This window comes from Mustela lutreola, chromosome 1 (assembly GCF_030435805.1).
Source record: "Mustela lutreola isolate mMusLut2 chromosome 1, mMusLut2.pri, whole genome shotgun sequence".
In the NCBI taxonomy this organism is placed as follows: Eukaryota; Metazoa; Chordata; class Mammalia; order Carnivora; family Mustelidae; genus Mustela; species Mustela lutreola.
Genome location: NC_081290.1, coordinates 280575977 through 280595408, shown reverse-complemented (window position 1 = coordinate 280595408; position 19432 = coordinate 280575977). Strand labels below are relative to the sequence as shown.

The following is a 19432-nucleotide window of genomic DNA, read 5'->3' as shown; positions in this document are numbered from 1 at the left end:
AGAAATTCCAGCTTGAATCATCCAGGGCGCCCGAGAAGGATTTCCAGGTAGACACCAGGTACAGACGTGTTCGGATGACTCTGCAGCCCACAGGATTCCTTCCCGGGTTCCTGCCCAGGGGGCACACTTTCCCCATCTCCACATCAACACTGACCCTTTGGCCTACCTCAATGGGCTGCGACTCGCCCAGGACGAACACATGCAGCATGTTCACATCGGGGTCCTTGTGGAAGATGTTGGGCTTGGCGTGGTGCTGGAAGTGACGATGGTTCCACCAGTTGGCGGAGGCACCCTGGGGTGGGGGTGGGGGACACAGGATGAGTGGCACAGTTCTCTGGGGGACCCGTCCCCAGCACCGCCAAGACTCAGAACCGACTCCACCCACCGTCATACACAGGGCCTCGGCCCCCCATCCCCGCCCCCTGAGCCTCCGAATGCCGCCCTGCCCGCCCTGAGGCCAAGCCAGGCCGTCCCTCCGGGCCTGTCCCCCCCACCCCACAGCAACGGTTGAGGCCAGCTGGAGCCACAGCGCGCCGGTGTGAGCCCCAACCCCCACCTCTGCCTCCACACAACCCCCGAGGGCCGTGTTCTACGAGCAGAAACACTTCTGTTTCAGGAACGCTAAGAAGTGGTCTCTGCTCCGGGGCCCAGGATTGTGTTCCTAGGTGTGTACCCAAGAGAAATGAAAACGTGGCCACGCAAAATTGTACGCGCACGTTCCCATTGTTCAAAGTGACCAACAGGTGGAAACGGTTGGACCGCAGCAAGGTAGGAGGTAGAAGAAAGGTAGGAGGCACCCCCACACGGTAGATGAGCCTCGAAAGCTTCATGCTGAGGGAACGGAAGCCAGACACAAAGAACACGGACGTGACTCCATTTAGAGGAAATGTCCAGACTAGAGAATCTAGAGATAGTGAGGTCTGTGGTTGCCTCGGCCTGGGGTTGGGGACGCGTGGGAGGGATGAGAACATGGGGAGGCAGCAGCTAAGAGGGCTGAAGCTTCTTTTGGGGGTGACAAAGGTGTTCCCACATCGATTAGGACAACGGTCGCATGAATCTGTGAATATTCTATAAGCAGTTGGCAGGAGACACCCCAATAGCCAGATGGGTCTTGCTGCCCTGAGCGGTGAGGACTCAGGGAGGTTCCCCGCCCCCCCCCCCCCGTGAGGACTCAGGGAGGTCCCCCCCCCCCCCCCCCGCCGCCCCCGGGAGGCCACAGGAAGGCTTAATATCCCATCACGGGCAGGAACAGGGAAGAGCTCCCAGGTTCTAACATGAAAATATAAAACCATGAGCCCAGGAGACGAGAATCACTGCCTGGGTATTTATTTCAAGGTCATAAAGTTCTGTCTCACCAACGCAAGCTCTTGGCACACGTGGGAAGCATGCCTGTCCCCCAGGTTGTCCTGTGGCCATAGAAGGAAATGGAACCCTTCTGACTTCACTCTACTGGTGAACTACATCTTGATCAATCAACGCTTAGGCCAAGGGTCTGGCCATCCACAGGGAGAACTAACTGCTAAAACAAACATCTTACATGGAAGATACTTTTGGCCCAAACACGGTCTTTGGACTCAGAGATGCATGGACAGGCACTGCTGTGGCCTCTGCCAGTAAGCACGTGCGTCTCAAAACCCATCACAGCAGAAAAACAGCAACAAAACAAAAATGTCAGTGAGCGAGGGCTCAGAGGACTGAAGAACAGCCGACACCTTGACCTTTCCAGCCAGAAGGAGCCCGACTCCTGGGAAAGGTCACATGGAAAGTCTCCAGCACAGAGAAATTGAGGGGCCAGCCATGTTAGGAGTACGGCGATGTTTAAAATACACCGACCCAGGGATGTTCGTGGAATGAAAGAAGGAAAGAGAGGTGAGCTGTGAACGCTCAGCGAGGGGAGGCTGTCGGGCTCTTTCCGGACAGAGCTAGTCCTCTGCTGGGATTTTCTCCCTTCCTTCACTCGGCAGAGCCCTACTTAGACTTCCCACCCAGAAGTCCTGCTGGGCCTGGGATAAGGAGCAGCCCTGGGGATGAAGCAGGGGTCCCGAGGCAAGCCCTTGCCTGTCCAGGCAGAGTAGGGGCCCTGGGCACACTGAGATGGGGCCAGGAAAGACAAGAAAACCTGGAAGATGGGGCCAGGCAGAGTGAGAGTGAGGGTTATTCTCCTGACAGAGGGAAGAGGCTGGGCGAGGGCTTGGGGGCCCGGGCAGGGGTTGTGTGGACTGCTCCAGAAGCCAAAGTCCCCTTGGTGGAGCCGGAGACCCAGGATCAAGCCCCAAACTCCTGGGCTGCACCCTGTCAGAGCTCAAGGGAAAGCAGAAACATGGGTACTCCTGGCCCGAATGGTCCCAAAGACATCAGCAACGCTTTCTACCCGACTTTACGGTTTGTCTCATTTTCAAATGAGAGAATTGCCAAGTTGGATGACTTCTCCCCACCAACTGTCAATCTTAATTTAAAAACTAAAAAAAAAAAAGAAAAAAAATTTAGTGGGGGAAGGGCAGAGGGAGAGGGAGGAGAATTTTAAGCAGGCTCCGTGCCCAGCATAGAGCCCAGCATGGGGCTCAATCTCCCGACCCTTAGATCATGATCTGAGCTGAAACCAAGAGTCGGATGCCTGACTCGGCCACCCGGGCGCCCCTTAAATAATCTTTAACTAACTTAAACCAAAGTAAAATAATAATGAACTTTGTCTCGGTACAAATAATATACTTTCTTTTAATGTTGGGACTTTTTATCCATCTGGCTTCCCAACTCTTAAATACTTCTCAAGTAACTTTCATGTTCTGAGGAAAAAGACTAACTCACCGTTAAAAAAAGAATACACACAAACGCAAATACAGGGCCACAGATTCTTCCTTCTGCCTCAGGTTCCCATATGGCCCAGCCCAGCCCTGATCTTTATTCAAAATGTCACTATTTTGTTCTCTGTAGATTTTCTTTGGCATTAACTTTAACTTTAACTTTGGCGTTAATTTTTTCTTTGGCATTAACACATTAGAGGGGTGCCTGGGTGGCTCAGCAGGTTAAGCCTCTGCTTTCGGCTCGGGTCATGATCTCAGGGTCCTGGGATCGAGCCCCGCATCAGGCTCTCTGCTCAGCGGGGAGCCTGCTTCCTCCACTCTCTCTCTCTGCCTGCCTCTCCGATCTCTGTTTGTCAAATTAAATAAATAAAAATCGTTTAAATAAATAAATAAATAAATAAATAACACATCAGAATGGTCTTCATCTTGATTGCCGAGTCTTTTTGGTCTCCCCCTAAATTTTGTGCCGGGGCGAGTGCCTCACTTGCCCCTCCCTAGTCCCCGGCCCTTGGTGGCCCGAGATGATGCATGGAAAGGCTGGCGGTCTCCTGGTTTCTGAATCCAGAGTGGAGTCTGGACGGTGCTAGCCTTGTGTTATGCATCTTATCTGGCGTGCAATGCCCAACAATGAAAGAGGTATGATGGTTCAGAACTCTTTGTACAGGGTCATCCTCTGGAAGAAATGTCCGCCAGAAGAGACCAGAAGTCGGGATGGGGACAGCCCATGCTGGAATCCCGCAGTGGCTTAGGCTGCCGGTAGGAAGCAGGTCCCAGCCCCTCAAGGTACCCGGCACCCTGTTCTCTGCTCCCTACCAGCTTGTGCTAAACCACTCAAGGGAGCAGAGCAGGGCCTCTGGGGACCTCCCTGAAGCCGGCCCCCTTTCTTCCCAACAAAGGGAACCAGGAGAGCAGACAGATCTACAAGACTTGTCTGCAGCCGTGTAACTGTGGGGTGCCGGAGCGGTTTCTGCCGGCTGTGAGGCTCCTGGCTCTGGGGCACCCCAGGCTGAGGTGCATGGCTGGGCCCCAGCTTACACACAGCAAGGAGGACATAGCCAGGGGGAGGACCAGCCAGCCGTGAGTGCAGAACCTCCGAGCCCAAGGACCCCGTCCTTCGCCCACTCCAGAGCTCTGACATCATGAGCCCACATTCTCCAGGGAGGCCAGTCCTCTGTCCTGGCCTCATCCTCCATCCAACACGAGAGCTGGGCCCTGCAAAAACTGACGGACCGTCAGGCGGGAAAGGCCCTCTCAGCTGCCATCCAGAATCTGGAAACAGGCCACAGCCCATCTTTGTTAAGCGGGTGGAGATACCGTGGGTCGGGTCGGGAGTGAAATGTTACTTTCCAACACTGAGGAGGATTTCATCCAGCAGACAAGAGGATGAAATGAAACAAAGCGTTCCACTGTGCACGCCCTCTGCCTTCACCCCTGTACTTGTGGAAAGAAACCAGGTTCTCAGGACTTCGCAGGCTCAGGGCCAGGCAAGCTGCAGGCGGCTGGTTATTAGCTCGGCTGGAGTTTGGCCCCCTCCAGATCCACAGCCGGCCGGCCACGGGCTCCCTGGGATCTGGGTCATGGGGCAGGTTGGGGGGGACCCGCTTAACCCAGACAAGTGAGCTCTTCCCAAGCCGGGGTGAGGCGGGATGAGATTCTTTAGGACACAGCCTTTCTTAGGACAGTAGCTGGGTGCTGCTGGGAAAGGGCCGAGTTGGGGAACGAGATGTTTCAGAATGAGCTGGCAAGGACTTCTTTCCAAAATCAAGGAAATGGGCCAATCGGGTGAGCACAAGGTCGCTGGCAAGGCCAACCTGTCTTCTTACGGACTTGCCTTGCTGTAATGCGTTGTGGGGTGACCTCCTCATCGGCGGGGGGCCAGGGAGGGGGTGTGAGAGGAACTACTTCCCCATGAGCTTAAACAACTCTGGTCCTGTGGCTCAGCGGATCGTTGTCTCTTATCTAGAGACTTCCCTGACAGCATCTCCCTTTCAGGCTAATAGGGATTTTTAAGATACGTTTTTAGATAAAGAGTAAACACTATAAATAACATCATCAACGCAGTCAACACACAAGAGCGGCACAGGCCTGTCCTCATAACCAGTACCCTGCTTCTCCGCCTAATAGGATCGGAGCCGGGCCGGGAAGGGCGGAGGTGGGGAGGGCTCGCCGAGTCCCAGAGCCCAGCGCAGCCCAGCAGGAAGGCCTGGCTCCCGGGCACGCCGCGGTACTCTGCGGCCACAGACGCTGACCCGAGAGGACACCTGGCCCCAGGCAGAGTGAGCTGAGGCCGTGCCAGCCGCTAACTGATGGGCAGACGCCCAGGGCTGCTGGTATTTACCTTTAAGTGGCCGATGATGAACTTGTGGACAAAGTGGTTCCAGGTGGACTTCTTGTAAACAGACAGGTGGCCGTAATCGTGTTGCAGCCATCCAGCTTGGGCCTGCGGAGAGAGGCGCTTTCAGGACACCAGCTTTCCCACGTCCTCGGCCTCTGCGAGCGGGTGGGGGCAGTGGGGGGACCTCACCGGTCCCTCCCCGGACGCCACGCCTCACCTGAGAGGTAGCAAGGACAAAGGCCGTGATGATGGTTGGAATCCAGCCATTGCCAAAGTAAAAGAGGATGAACCAGGCAATGCTCTCCATGACGATGATGTGGGCCAGCAGGACGAGGAAGAACAGGTGGTTGCTCTTGAACAGGTTCATGTCCTCGGCCACCTTCCTCAGGGCCCGGAAGTCCTCGGTGATCTGGGACTAGGGAACAAGAGCACAGGGGAGGTGTCAGCCACCCGGCTGCGCTGGAGGGGACCAACGTCTTCTTGCTGGGGGAAATGGTGGCCGAGAGGGGCCCCCCACAGGCCTGTGACCCGAGGAAGCCCGGCCACGGTGCACCACGCCCGAGCCCTCTGCCTGGGCCTCCCCAGCGCTGCACATCACGAGTTCGGCCCCAGCCAGGTCGGTGGCAGAGAAAGGCTCCGACTCGAAAGCTGGTATTTTGCACACCATGTGCACAGCGGCGTTACTCCCACGGCACACGGCACAAGCAAACCACATATGCATCAGTGGACGCCTGGCGAGCCTGGACGTAGTCTCTCTGCACGACCGAGTCCGATTCGGCCTCTGAGACGCAGGAGAGCCCGACGGCCGCTGCCGCAGGGATGGACCTCACAGACCTCGCGCTCCGTGACATTAAGCCGGACATAACGGGACAAATATGTATGATTCCACACCATGGAGCCACCGGGAGTAGGCAAGTGCCAGACGGGGCTGCAGGGCACGGGTAGATGTCCAATGGGGAGTTAATGTTTCACAGGGACAGTTATAATTTGGGGTGGTGAGTAAGTCCTGGAAATGGATGGTGGTAAAAGTTTGCAGAACAATGTGATGTGTCCCAAAGCCACTGAAGTGTGCATCTAAAACGGGCTAAAATGGTAAAATGTGTGCTCAGGGTAAGTATGTATAACACACACACACACAAACACATACAAGCTCGCACTTTTGCACCACCCGACTCTGCCCCTACTTGCTCTGGCACTCTGTGGAGTCTCAGGGGTCGTGGTCAGGGGGACCCACCATAGGACAACATCCCTGCCCCTACAGAGCTCAGGGAGGCAGGACAGCTCAGTGGGTCCTGGGGATGGGGGGCCGGGGAGGCCCAGGTGGAGCCAGGGGCGACTCCAGAGACACGAGCATGGCTAGGAGAAAGGAAGCCACTGGGAGGCCAGGGTCAGGCAGGTGGGGGGAAGAGGTGCTTTGAAAGGGGTGGAGTGCCGTATGGGTGGAGGGAGCCAGGTTTGGGAAGCTGGGTGGCAAGTAGCAAAGGATCAGAAGAGTGGCTGACACCCATGTAAGTAGGGAAAGTGGGGAAAGCAGGTAGGGCCAGAGAAGCAAGGTCAGGAAGGAGGGAGCCCACAGGACCCAGAAGAGAGGAGAGAAGCTGCCTGCCTGCGGGGGAGCTGGGGAGGGCGGAGGATGGAGCCACGGGTGGAGGGAGCAGGATGGAACCCCAGGTCAGCTCCAGGGGCAGGGAGAGCCGGGGGAGGGGGAGCTGGCCTCTGGCACACAGAATGGGCTCTATTTCCCAGGGAAGGAGAGAGAAAACAGCAGGACTGGACCAGAACTGAAGACCCTGGACCCAGCCTAACTAGAGACCTGGGAGGTGAGGAGGCTGGGAACGAATCACCCCAAGCGAGGGGCCAGCCCAGGCTGGCTGGCGGCAAGGGAAGGGGCTCACCGAGGAGGAGTCTTGGAGTCCTGCCTGACCCCAGGTATTGGGCGGGGGGGGGGGGGGTCCCGTGGCCTATAACTGGCACTCTCTGTCTTTAGGCAGGCACCCCCTCTCCCCGCAAGCCCTCCCCTCCTTGCTTGGTCTGGGCACACTCACGTTCTTGCCATGGTCCTGGCTGGGCTCCTCCGGGGCCAGCTCTCCAATCAGCAGAGGCTTCATGAACTTGCGCACAAAGTCGAGGTCACGGTGGAAGGCGAGGAAGGCGTCCTGGGGAGGCGGAGAGCAGGCAGTGAGTGGGAGACCTCAGACCCGGGGAGGGCAGGGCTAACCAGCAGCAGCTCTCCGTGTCCCCACTTGGACCCTGATCAAGGCCTTCCAGAACCTGGCCCAGATGCTCTCTCTGGCCTCATCTCGGCAGATCCCTCGGTGCCCGGTCTCCACCCTGAGCACACCAAAGGGGTGTGTGCAGACATTCGGGGCGCCTCCAGGGGAATCAGAAAAATGTACCCCTGAAGGGAGATGCACGGGCTGGGACCCAACTGTTGCTTTGAAAATAAAAAAAAAAAAAAAAATAGGGGTGCCTGGGTGGCTCAATCTGTTAAACATCTGCCTTCAACTCAGGTCATAATCCTGGGGTGCTGGGATCAAGCCCCGTGTCCGGGATCCCCGCTCATCGGAGAGTCTCCTTCTCCCTCTGCCCCTCCCCCCACCATGCTTAATCTCATTCTCTTGCTCTCTCTCAAATAAATAAAATCTTTAAAAAATTTTTAAAAATATGGTATACTAATAATATTATTATTATAAGTCCAATGATAAAGTTATAATGTGCATGATTTGGGCAAGTTTAGAGAATGTACACAAGAACCAAGAGGAAAATAGATACCACCCAGAGAGCAAGTAACACTGGCTAATATTTTAGCTGGTTTCCTTCCGGGGTTTTTTTCTATTTGCGTTACTAAAATCATTATTTTATATTCTATATTAAATCTATATTATTACATAAGTTATCTCCTTAACAAACATGGCATTTTCATTGGGGATGAGCTGGCATCATGGGTATGATGTCCTAGCGGCAAACACTTAGCGTGCAGTGAGCCAAATGTTGACACACTGCAAGATAGAGAACAAAGTCAAATGATACCATGAGAAACCAGGAGAAATATCAACATCGTGGGGGAAAAAGTGTGTGTGTGCGCGCAAGCGCGCGCGCGCGCGCGCGTGTGTGTGTGTGTGTTGGGAGGAGATATTTGGCTTTTAAAAAACTGAAAAAGATAAAACAAGAAGATTATAAGACATGCAATACTTGGAGCGCCTGGGTGGCTCAGTGAGTTAAGCCTCTGCCTTTGGCTGTGTGTGTGTGTGTGTGTTGGGAGGAGATATCTGGCTTTTAAAAAACTGAAAAAGATAAAACAAGAAGATTATAAGACATGCAATACTTGGAGCGCCTGGGTGGCTCAGTGAGTTAAGCCTCTGCCTTTGGCTCGGGTCATGATCTCAGGGTCCTGGGATCCAATCCCGCATCAGGCTCCCTGCTCAGTGGAGAGCCTGTTCCCCCTTCTCTCTCTCTGCCTGCCCCTCTGCCTACTTGTGATCTCTGTCTGTCAGATAAATAAATAAAATCTTAAAAAAAAAAAAAAAAAAGAAATGTAATGCTTGATTTGAGAGGCTCCTATTTGGAGGGGGGGAAAAATAAAGACCCAGCTGTTCCACAAGACCTTTTGGGGGCTGACTTGGAAAATTTGAATACGGACCAGGTATCTGGTCATAGGAAGGACTTACTGTTCATTTTCTTCATCACAACAAAGGTATTGTGATGATGTTAGAGAATGTCCCCATTCTTAGGAGCAGGTGGTGAAGAACTTAGGGACGAGATGGCATAACTGAGACGATTTATTTTCATGGGATTTGGCAAAAGAAAATCATATACAAAAAAAAAAAAAGAAATATACAAAGAAGAGGGATGCAAATATGGCAGGATGTTGAGATTAGTGCATCTTGGATGAAGAAATGCAGGTGTTCCCTTACTCTTTCAACAGTTCTGCATGTTTGGAAATCTTCAAATTTTTTTAAAATGAGGGATGAACCAGGAAAGTACCCACAACTCGTAAGCATGTTTAAACTCCCCACTAAAGTATCTCCTGACTGTGATCGCCAGGCCTCTCCCAATTCCTTACTGCATGCCTGGCATTGCGTCTTTTTACCTGGTCTTTATTCTATTTGTGTCTAAAACAGACCAACAAAACAATTTATACAGTTTTAAAAACATGTCTGTGCCCCCCTACGGGAGGGAGGCAAAGGGTCAGATCAAGTATATTTTCAGAGAAGAGACGTGAGGCCCTTCCGGGGCCCAGGGCAGGCACTGGCTGGCGCAAACCAGCTCTGTCCTCTGGGCCAGCTGACCCCACCCCGGCCTCAGCGACCTCTGCTAAGTGAGGCCCTTCCCCGCCCCACTGAGCCCAGAGGCCCTGGGGAAAGGCCCTCCAGCAGTATCCAAGGCAGGGCCTGGTGTCAGCGGTGTGGTGGTGAGCCGGACTGCCTTCCAGAGGCAGAGCCTACAGAAGCTCCTTCATTGGTCCTCCCCCCGATCAGACCACGGCTTTCCAGAAACGACGGGAAGCCTTCGGTAAGGCAGTTTCTTGAGAGCCAGCTGCTGTGTCTGATAACTAAACCACCACTCTCTACTCCTCACTGGGAGGTAAAATTCAAGTCTGCAAGCGACTCATTTCTCAGCCAGCACCCACTGCCCACTCCAGCCCCCACCACCCCACCCCCAGGTCCAGGTCATGCCCTCAAGCCCCCGCCTAGACTGGGGAGCTTGGTGGAGCCGATGGACAGACAGACAGACAGACTCCTGTCCCAGCCCACACCATTCGTAGGCCATTTCTGGAGGGCTCTCAGGTGGCCTCTCACCTCCCCACGTGACAGGGAACGAGTCAGGAGCCTCGTTTACGTTCTTTCTTGGACATTGCCCGGTTTTGCCTTCTTCATAACAGTTACCAATTCACAAGCTGTAGGACTTACTTCCGTATATGTCATTCTCTCCCCTCTAGACTTCAATGAGCTCCACAAGGGAAGGGCCACAGCCGTCTCACTCACGGCAACTCCCGGGCCTACGAGGAAGCCCAAGGAGAGCTCACAAGTGAACGTGAGGGTCCGGTCTGCTCCCTCTAGCCCCAAGAAACACCCACTCTGCAATCATGTTCATACCCTGTTGCACTCCTTTGGGCAACCTGGCTTACACTCCTGAGACAATAGAACTCTTCAACCTCTCCAGGCCCCACTGCGGTGGTGGCAGAGTTGCCACATCCTGAGACACATAGGGCTTGCCACCGAGCCACGGGCTTTGGGTGCATAAGCCACTAATCCTTACCGAACTCCAAGGCAGGTCCTATTCTAGAGACAGAAAGAGACGGAGGGAGGTAAAGCTGCCAGCCCACCATCTCACTGCCCGTGTGCCTACTTCTAGAGTTTTCCAATGCTGATACACACGTCTCAATCAAAACGAGCTTCCTTCCCGCTGAGAGTTGAGCACTTTTGGCATCTCCCCCTTCAAAGTGTCACAAAAGAACCTCCCACTCCTACAGAAGGTTCCCAGGAACTGCTGGGTTGTTAAAGTGTCTGGCTGGGTCAGGAGGTCACCATGCAAAGTAAGATGGGGCCAATCCAAATGTTGACTTTGGAGCAAGAATTGGACCTGCATCTGTCCTCACTTGAGAGGAAGAGAGGCCAAAGGCTTTCTGGAAGCCCTGGGCCAAGGGTGAAGAGAAAGGAGCAGCAGCGGCTTGAGAGCAGACTGGAACAGTCCTCAGGCGGGCAGGTGCGTGTGCTGCGGGTGCAGAGGGCAGGCTGCGGGAGGAACGGCCAAAGATTCCAGAATGGAAGATACCGTGTGCCGCACTCCCTGCTTCTGCCCCACCCAGCGCCAACGCCAGCCAACTTCTGCCTGAAGGACCCCTTCCCCAGCCCCAGCCCCACGGCTTAGAGTGGAGACCAGCTGAGACCTTGGGACCTGGGGAACATGGGAGGAGCACCCCGAGGGCTCTCCAGGCTGCAGGGAACGGTCCTAGGAACCGGGACTCTGCAGAACAAGGGATTAAAGAGGGAGAAGCTGAAGAAGTTCCTTGAGTTCTCAGCTAGAGACAGAGTCCCCGACGTCCTCTCCACGGCCGAGCAGCTGGACTGTGCGCCATCCCAGGGAAAGAAGCAACAGAGGCCGCGGCAGAGCATCTCAGCTGACGTCTGGCACATGCGAGGCCCCAGGATGGGAAGGGCCTGACTGCACAGAACGTAAGCACCTGCATGGGTCCCACGGAGACTGAAGGGACCCTCACACGTGTTAAGTAGTGGGAGGAGGGTGAACGGGTGCTCTCCTAAGGATGTAGCCCAGGAGAATGGGACTGCCCTGCCTTAATCCCGCTCAGAAGGTACAGCCTCCAGGCACAAACAGAGGCACAGTCAATGCCTTTTCCTTTGGCGAAAATGGGGTCACTCAACTTGTCATCACACTCTTGTCTCTGATTTCCTGAAGTCCCGAACCTGTGTGCCGGGAACATTCACATACACACACAGGAGGCTAAGGCACCCCCCATTAAGATCCCTCACCCCCGTGTCCTAAAGTTGGAGACAGCCCCCTGGAGCCTGGTGGCAACGCCTTGCCTATGAATTCGTAAAGCTGGGATAAAAACCTAAGTCCTCTGCCTCCAAACACCACAACCCCCTCCCCCCACCCTGTCTAAAGGAAGGAGGTTTGTTCTCTTTTCAATCGGTCGCCTTTTCCTAAGAACAACATGGGAGCAGGTCCGCAGATAGACAGAACCTTGACCTCGCCTGGCCTTCCCTGGGTTCCGAGAGGCGACTGACGCGGACGGGGCAGGAAAAGCTGGAGAATAGACCTAGAAGGAGAGGGTCTAGCGTCAAGCCCCAGCGTGAGAGGAAGCAGGGAAGCAAACCCACCAGATGCAGTCATGGTCTGAACTGTTCAATTTAACGCCCAGGGCCAGGCTCAGAGACGCGGAGACACTAAATAAATGTGTCATGAATCATAGCTGAAGATGAAAAGCCCCAAGTGGGGAAAGTTCTGCATCTGCCTTGAAAAGCAGACATCCTGGGACTCGGAGGGTTCCCTCTGCCAATCGGGAGGGCAGAGAAGTGCCAGAGGGCAGGAGAGCTGGAAAAGGAAGGGAGCGGGGGAGAGAGAGAGGAAGACGGGGAAAGGGAAGGTGAGCCGGAGGGCTTGGTAGATCCTGAGCTTAGGGCTGAGCGCAGCCACTGGAGCAAGTTTTTCAAACTCGAGCAAGGTTTTTAAACCTAAGAGCAAGGAGAGATCCCTGCGGGTCTGATCGAGGGCGGGCTGCACTTACGGGCATGAATGCGTTTTGTGAGTTGAAAACATTAAGCACCTGTATTCTTACAGGCAAGGCCAAGTTCTTACTTCTGCAGAAGCACCAAATGACAACTACCCTTGGCTAGGTCACCCTTTTGGGAAGAGGTGGTCTTGACTTTCGAGGCCTTTTTCTCAGAATCAGGAAAACCCCTTACTGAGGTCCTGAATTGTCCCAAGAATGGCTTCCTTGACTTCTCGCCTCTTAGGAGGCTGTTACTGCACAGGGATTGGCTCAAAACAGGGCACTGGGAGCTCCTGGGGATCTGAACTCTTATCTGCTGACCCACCCCTCCCCGACTTGCATGGCCTGAATACTCTGTCCCCAAGCTTTAAGGAAGAAGTCCGTGCTCAGAGGGGCAAAGCCACCTGCCCCACGGCCTGTGACAAGGGTCTCCTGATTCCTCGCCTATCCCTGCTCTTGGAGCCGTCTTCCCATACAACCTTGTGCTGCCCATGGCCTTTCCCTGCCCTGGTCCCAGACAGCAAAGAGAAGAGAATCTATGTTAGAGCACCGTATCCCCAGTTAGCCCATGCCAGGCCCTAAAAGCCTCATCTTAGAAAGTGGTGAGCTTCGGGGATAAGGGCTGTGCAATGCGTCGCCAGAACACATAAAATCGACATAAATCTCGACTTTTTCCCACCTGATTCCTTGTTGCTCACTTTCCATAGTCCTCACCTTCTTCCCTCACTTGCCAGATGGACGAGGGACAAGAAGCAATGTTTCTAGTGCTTCCTCACGGCTTAGGAAGCACTCTGTCATTTTCTCCACATCAGAGAATGTATTTCACAGTAGGAAGACCTCGACCAGGAGGCAGGTCTCTTATCTGAGAATTGCCCTTACCCAGCTTCCACAGACTGTCGCGGGAAGGGCCACGGGACATAACACGGATGGTCTGAAAACCGTATGCCTGAGAAGTTGTGGTGGGCCGTCAAGCCCCCAAGGCTGAGGCAGTGTTCCCGAGCAAGCAGGTAAAACCAGATGAGCCCAGAAGCTGTAGGCACCATCTCATGATGACCACTTTCTCAAGCTTGCACACGGCTGGACCCCGCTCACCAAAGCCGTAAGCCATTCCCAGCCAAGACTGTAACTGCCTGGTCTGGCCTGCCTGTGTAGGCCTGTCCCAAGAAGACTTGGAAGAGGTAGGGAGATCCAAAGTTCCGCCGGTAGGGCAGGGGCCCATACAGCTAGGACTGCAAAAGCCCCCTACTGGTCAGCACACTAGGCGTCCTGTGCCATGACCTCTCCCCTACTCACCCCTCCCCAGTGGCTTCCAACTTGCTGCCTCCAAGAGGCCCCTTTCTTCCCTCCAGGACTCCCTTGGGTTCCCTCTCTCCAGTTCCCACGCTCAGAGCTCCAGAAGCATCTTCAAGAGATGCCAGGATTGCAGACTTGGGGATCAGGAGGGGCCGAAGGGGCCTTCTGGTGTGGGAACCCTGGGCTTCTCTGCACCCAGTACCTTCAGGAGTGCAGATGAGGGAGGGACATTCCTGGCAGGATTTTGAAACAGAGGACCATTGAGTAGTTGCAAGGTCCGAGAGTAACCCCGGCCAGGCGGGACCTGTTGCCAAGCCAGCCTAGTGCTGCTAAAAACACGCTGCTGCCCCCCGCCCTCGCCCGGGCTTTGCAAACCCTCCTTCCAATTCCCCACCCCAAAGCCCAAGAACTGAGCCTTGGGGTGGGTGCTGGTAGTCCCTGAGAGCTTGAGAACAGCAGCTCCCGGGCGGTCTGTGCGCGGCAGCCATTGCAGCCCTTCTCAGGGCCGCAGCGACAGGCCTCTATCTTCCCCGCCCCCTACTCTGGCTGGAAAGTGAGGGACGCGCGCGGAGTCCCACACCTGGCCCGTCTCCCGCTCCGGTCCACGGCGCCCAGGAGCGGCCATCTTCCACGCTGGGGCTGCCAGACTCCTGGGGCCCAAGCGCCCCCTTTGGGGAGTACCCGGCTCCGCGCGAACCGGGCGGAAGGATGGGAGGTGTGTTTCCTTAGCGCGCGCGGCAAACCCGGCTCGCCACCGCTTGGATCTCCGCCGCGCTCCTGCCTCCCGGGCTCCAAAACCCGACCCCGCTAGCCAGGTTGCCCCCCGCCGTCCTAAAGGATGAGGATTTGGGGCGGGGGACGAACGCAGGAGACGCGCTTTCCTTGCCTCCTGGACGCCCCGCGCTCCATTCAGCGTTGGAGGTCTGGTTTGGAGCCCCGGGATCCGTGGCTTCTGACTCCGGCCTGCGGCACAGAAAGGTGGCCGCAGAGCCCCCACGCCCTTACCGTAGCATCTTCCCCCGCGTAGTGCCCGATGACCCGCTGGCCCCCTGGGTGCCGGCTGGACCATTTGGTGATGTTGTAGACCTTGCGGTCGATGACGAGCCACTTGTCCGTGCGCAGGTTGTGCTTCTGAATCTCCTCCCAGCTGAAGGTGGGCATGGGCGCCCCGCGCTCTGTGGCCCCCTCGCCCTGGTTCCCCCCTTTCCCCATGCTGCCTGCTGGTCGGGATGCCGCGTGCACTGTGGCCTCCACGCCCGCAGCTCGAGTGTGCGGCCCGGGCCCTCCTTGCTTTCGGCTTTTGTCTTCTCCTACTCCCCCTCCCCCGGCGCCCCCTCCCCCAGCCTCCTCGCCCGAGCTAGGCAGTTTCCCCTGCCTTCCCTCCGACTCTTCCCGGCTTCCCAGTGCCCCCAAGCGGTCCCTTTCCTCCGCCCCTCCCTCCGCCCCTCCCTCCTCCCACCAGCCCCCCGTGGACTTTTCCCCCTGGAAAAACTCCCGGGTCGCTCAGGACCTGGACGCCTCCTCTGTTGGCCCCTCCGGCTCCCCCCGCCCACGGCTCCGCATCCTCCCGCGTTCCCCGCCGCCCGGGTTTCCACAGTGATCAGCAGAGCGCCTGCACCAATCCGGGCGCGTCGCCCCGCCTGCCATTGGCCCAGGAGGATCTTTCGAAGGCCAGCGGGCTGGAGCGGCGGTCCCCGGCTCCCCCGCCCGCGCGCCCGCGCGGAGTCTAGCCCAGCCGCGAGGCCGCTACGAGTCCGACCTCCTCCCTTCCCCGCCCTACCCGCCCCCCCCCCCCCCGCAACCGCCCCGCTCGAGCCCCGGGGCGCCGTAGGAGATCCCAGAGGAGCGCCGCGCGCTCCGGGGCATGCACCTGACACAGGCAGGTTCACGGGCCACCCGGGTGACGCCCTTCCCCGGCCCGCCGGAATCGGGACGCGGGAATCTCCGCATTGTCCGGGCTCTGCCCATTGGCGCCGTCCTGCAGCCTCCCTGGACAAACGAGACGGCCTCGGACTCGTCCAGGGCTCTGAACCCTGTGCTCAGGCGCTCTCCAAAGAAAGAATTGCAGGACCTCGGCTCTGCTTCTTTGTGCTAGGCGCCATGGTGGTGGGGGGAGAGGGGAGGGGGCGCGGCGACGGGCGGGACACGGTCCTTTCTAGGTCCCTGTACACAGGCTAGTTGGGCGACCGGACAGGGAAGCCATACAGGACCGACCCCACACGACTCAGTGGACAGTAGTACCCGACAGACTCCAGGAAATAAAGATGGAGGCATCGAATGGCTAGGTTGGAGAGGCAGGCCCCCAGACTCCAGTTGGACGGAGCTGGCTGGGGAGTTGGTGCCGGATCCCTGATCCTGATTTTTTTTTCCCAAAAGTGGGATTGTCACAAATATATAGATAACTTTAGTGAAAAAATGTAAAAGGTCAGGGAACTCGGGAGTGATAATCCAAGCGGGAGAATTGGGGACTCTCTCATGGAGGAGACTTGCAGGCTAGGAGCAGACCATGAGAAGGTGCCAAGATCTAAAAGGCAGTGAGTCCAGCTGAGGCTGGGCATGAAGTGGGGACCAGCCAGAGTGTGGGGTGCCCAGCAGATCCTATCATAACGCCTCCCAGAGTAGGGGCAGAAAGGCATTTGCTGAAAACATGAATGAGTGTGTGAATGATTGAGTGGGTAGATGGATGGATGCATGAGGAAGAACAGAGGGGAATGGGGTCAGCCACAGTTCTCGGAAGACCTGCCACGAGCTGGGTTCAAATTAGGAAAAGCCTTGCATGCTTTGCAAAGGACGGAGAACTTTATCATGGGGGAGGCGGGGAGATTCATTAGGCAGAAATGTTGGTTATGCCCAGATCCAGAAGAGACCTCGGGAGGCAAGCTCAGGCTGGGATAGGGTGTGGGAGGCCAGGGTGGGGGGACCCTGTGGCAGTCCAGAAGAGACTGGAGGAACACCTGAAGCCAGAGGGAGCCCATGGCAGACACCACCTCGCCCTCATCTGCCCTTCTCTTGCTCTGTCATTGATTGCTGTCACTACTTGGAGGGGCTGATGAGACTGTTCCCCAAGAGAAAACCCCCCCAGTACCTGGCTGATCCCGGAGCCACTTAGGAAAAGGGGTGATCTCAGAGAGGGTTGAGGTTCCCATGGTTTTCCCCTGCCCCCAAAGAATCCCTCCTCCCCAGGACAGCAGCTTCCTGGGGATTCTGCCAGGACCTCACTGTGATCATTGTTCTTTTTCAGGAACAAAAGAGAAGAGCCAGGGTGGCTGGGCGCCCAGGTCCTCCCTGCCAGCCAAGTGGGTGAAAGGCTGGGCAGAGTGAGGGGGTGGTGACTTAGGAGAAAGGGCCTGAGGGCGATGCCCATGCAACCAGTTGCCGCCAGTCCCCAAGGAACGACTGGGAGGGGGTGGGAGGCTGCTTTGGGTCTGTGCTCACAGGGGCTCTCTCTGCTGGTGGTAGGGCAGGCTCACGGGAGTGAAGAGACTGGTTCATCACAGGGAGAGTGAATGACTGCAGTGTGGAGGAGCAGACACGCTGGGGTGGGGGGTGGTGAGGAGAGGGGACAGGGTTCTAATTTTAGTATATGTGCTGCCGAAGCGAGCACGGGGACAGGGTTCTGACACAGAGCCCCGCACAGGCGGAGGGCCAGTGGCAGAAGCACACGCTCCCTCTGACGCCTCCCAGCTCTTCCTTTCCCTGGTTGATAAAGATGGCCAAGGCACCACTCATCTTTTTTTTTTTTTTTTTTTTAAGATTTTTAAAAAAGATTTTATTTATTTACTTGACAGAGAGAGAGAGAGAGAGATCGCACAAGTAGGCAGAGTGGCAGGCACAGGGAGAGGGAGAAGCAGACTCCCTGCTGAGCAAGTAGCACAATGGTGAGACTCAATCCCAGAACCCTGGGATCACGACCTGAGCTAAAGGCAAACACTGAACCTACTGGGCCACCCAGGCGCCCAAGCCGTGGTTCTTATTTTTCACAGTCCACGCGTTTTCAGGTTTTGTGAATGAATACTCAACCCTCTCTGGGTCTCCTTCCTGTCTCCCATTCATTTCTGTGATCATTATAATCTTTAGTTTTCAGGGTGGTGGTAACGATCTCTCGCTGTCAGCCTGTCACGTGAGGGTGTCCAAAGGACTCTCATACGGTGGACAACGGCACTTGGCACGATCCCCAGAACAAAGGAGCCGTTCAAAGGAGTTCTGAGCTTTCTTCTTCTGGATCTCATTCCACAGCAAGGTCAAAAGTGGTTATTTTTATTCCATCTTTGCCGATGTGGACACAGACACTGGCCCCCTCAGCCAGCAGATAGCAGACTGAGTCTAGGTCCTGCTCCCATCAAACCTTCTAGAGCCCTCTCTGAAGGGTGTCCAGCAAGTCCAATCACATTTTCTCAGACCTCACAGAGACTTCTGGCAAGCTGACATCCTTTCCTCTTGCCGTGCCAGCCACTCTGGGTTCTTTGGCAACACACACCCAATTCTACTGTTGGACCACACCGTTTTTTGTCTCCATTTTCTCACCTTCCTTCTCCTCCTCCCCTCTAAATGTTCTTGGCCCTTAGCTCACTGAATAGTTTCTCCTTCGGGGGCCCCATTCAGGATGTGACCACATCAGGGATGACTATTGCTCTCAAATCTACATCCACTGACTTCCTATACAGGCAAATCTGAATGTCCCACTAGCACCACAGACTCAACATAAACTCCCCAAGTCAAGAATTAATGTCTCGGGGCGCCTGGGTGGCTCAGTGGGCTAAAGCCTCTGCCTTCATCTCAGGTCATGATCCCAGGGTCCTGGGATCAAGCCCCGCATCGGGCTCTCTGCTCAGCAGGGAGCCTGCTTCCCTTCCTCTCTCTCTGCCTGCCTCTCTGCCTAGTTGTGATCTCTCTCTGTCAAATAAATAAATAAAATATTAATAAATAAATAAATAAATAAAGAGAAAAAGAAAAAAATAAAAACAAGAATTAATGTCTCAGCAGATGTGTCCTTTGGACATAGTCAGGTCTCACCTTCACTGTTTTTGATAGAAAAGTGAGTTTGTCATCTTCCCTTCTGAAGGTCAGCCCTTCCTTTTAATTTCTATTAATTCCTCTTCTATTAATAGAAATGTATATAAGCAGAATTTTATATTAATAGAAATTATAAGTTCCATTAATTCCTATTAATTTCTCTTAATTTCTATCAATTAACTTTAATTTCCATTAATTAATCATTTCTATTAATTACACCACTTTGCTTCCTGTCACTTGGGCTCAGATCTCAGAATGTCTTTTACTTCTCTTCTCTTGCTTCCCACCTTTGCAGAGAAAAGCCATTGTGTTCAGCAGATTCTACCTCCGACAGCGCTTCCCATCTGTCCCTTTTATTCTGTTGCCACTGCCGCTGTCCGGGTGGAGACACTTGCCACCGCTCGCACCATGGCAATGTCATTTTGCTGAGTGAGACTCCCACCCGTGGGTTCTTGTTGCCAGGTGACTTAAGCAGGGGTGGGGTGAGGAAGGAACGTATGTTAGTATTAATAATCTTCCCCAAGGCGTTGGTCTTGTCTGCAGCTGCAACCCAAATGGCTAAAAAAGCAAAGGCGAGGACGCTAGGGGGATATTGCCTTATTTTTGTGCAAAGTCATTGTAGGAATGTCCCACGTATTTCTGATCATGAAACCAGCTGATGACGAGGAAGATGGATGTTGTTCGTGCAAAAGGTGTCCTCCCTGGTCTGCAGATTGAAAGAAGGAATAAGGAAGGATAAATTGGGGGGAGTCAGAC

General features: G+C 55.1%; 1 protein-coding gene and 1 long non-coding RNA gene across 8 annotated transcripts in view; one reads left to right on the top strand and one right to left on the bottom strand.

Annotated features, from left to right (window-relative positions):
* FADS2 (fatty acid desaturase 2) overlaps nucleotides 1-15032 on the bottom strand; it is a 30959-nt gene extending 15927 nt beyond the window's left edge. For 2 of the 3 annotated variants that reach the window (XM_059144185.1, XM_059144196.1), the window contains exons 1-5: nucleotides 14669-15032; nucleotides 7182-7292; nucleotides 5354-5551; nucleotides 5140-5241; nucleotides 167-292 (exon numbers count right to left, since the gene is read on the bottom strand). In XM_059144185.1, coding sequence (XP_059000168.1) covers nucleotides 167-292; nucleotides 5140-5241; nucleotides 5354-5551; nucleotides 7182-7292; nucleotides 14669-14875 — 744 coding nt within the window. In that variant the 5' untranslated portion in view covers nucleotides 14876-15032. Of the gene's footprint in view, nucleotides 1-166; nucleotides 293-5139; nucleotides 5242-5353; nucleotides 5552-7181; nucleotides 7293-14243; nucleotides 14304-14668 lie in introns of those variants that run through there. The other variant, XM_059144203.1, reaches the window with a different exon arrangement.
* On the top strand, nucleotides 6059-7799 carry LOC131813776 (uncharacterized). Of its 5 annotated transcripts, none has more exons than XR_009346968.1 (4): nucleotides 6059-6246; nucleotides 6883-7065; nucleotides 7124-7314; nucleotides 7647-7799. It is a non-coding gene; the product is annotated as an uncharacterized LOC131813776 (long non-coding RNA). The 5 variants fall into 5 exon arrangements; XR_009346970.1 differs by lacking the exon at nucleotides 6059-6246 and adding an exon at nucleotides 6257-6670; XR_009346971.1 differs by lacking the exon at nucleotides 6059-6246 and adding an exon at nucleotides 6679-6807 and having other exon boundaries at nucleotides 6888-7065.
* Nucleotides 15033-19432: the final 4400 nt, after the last annotated feature.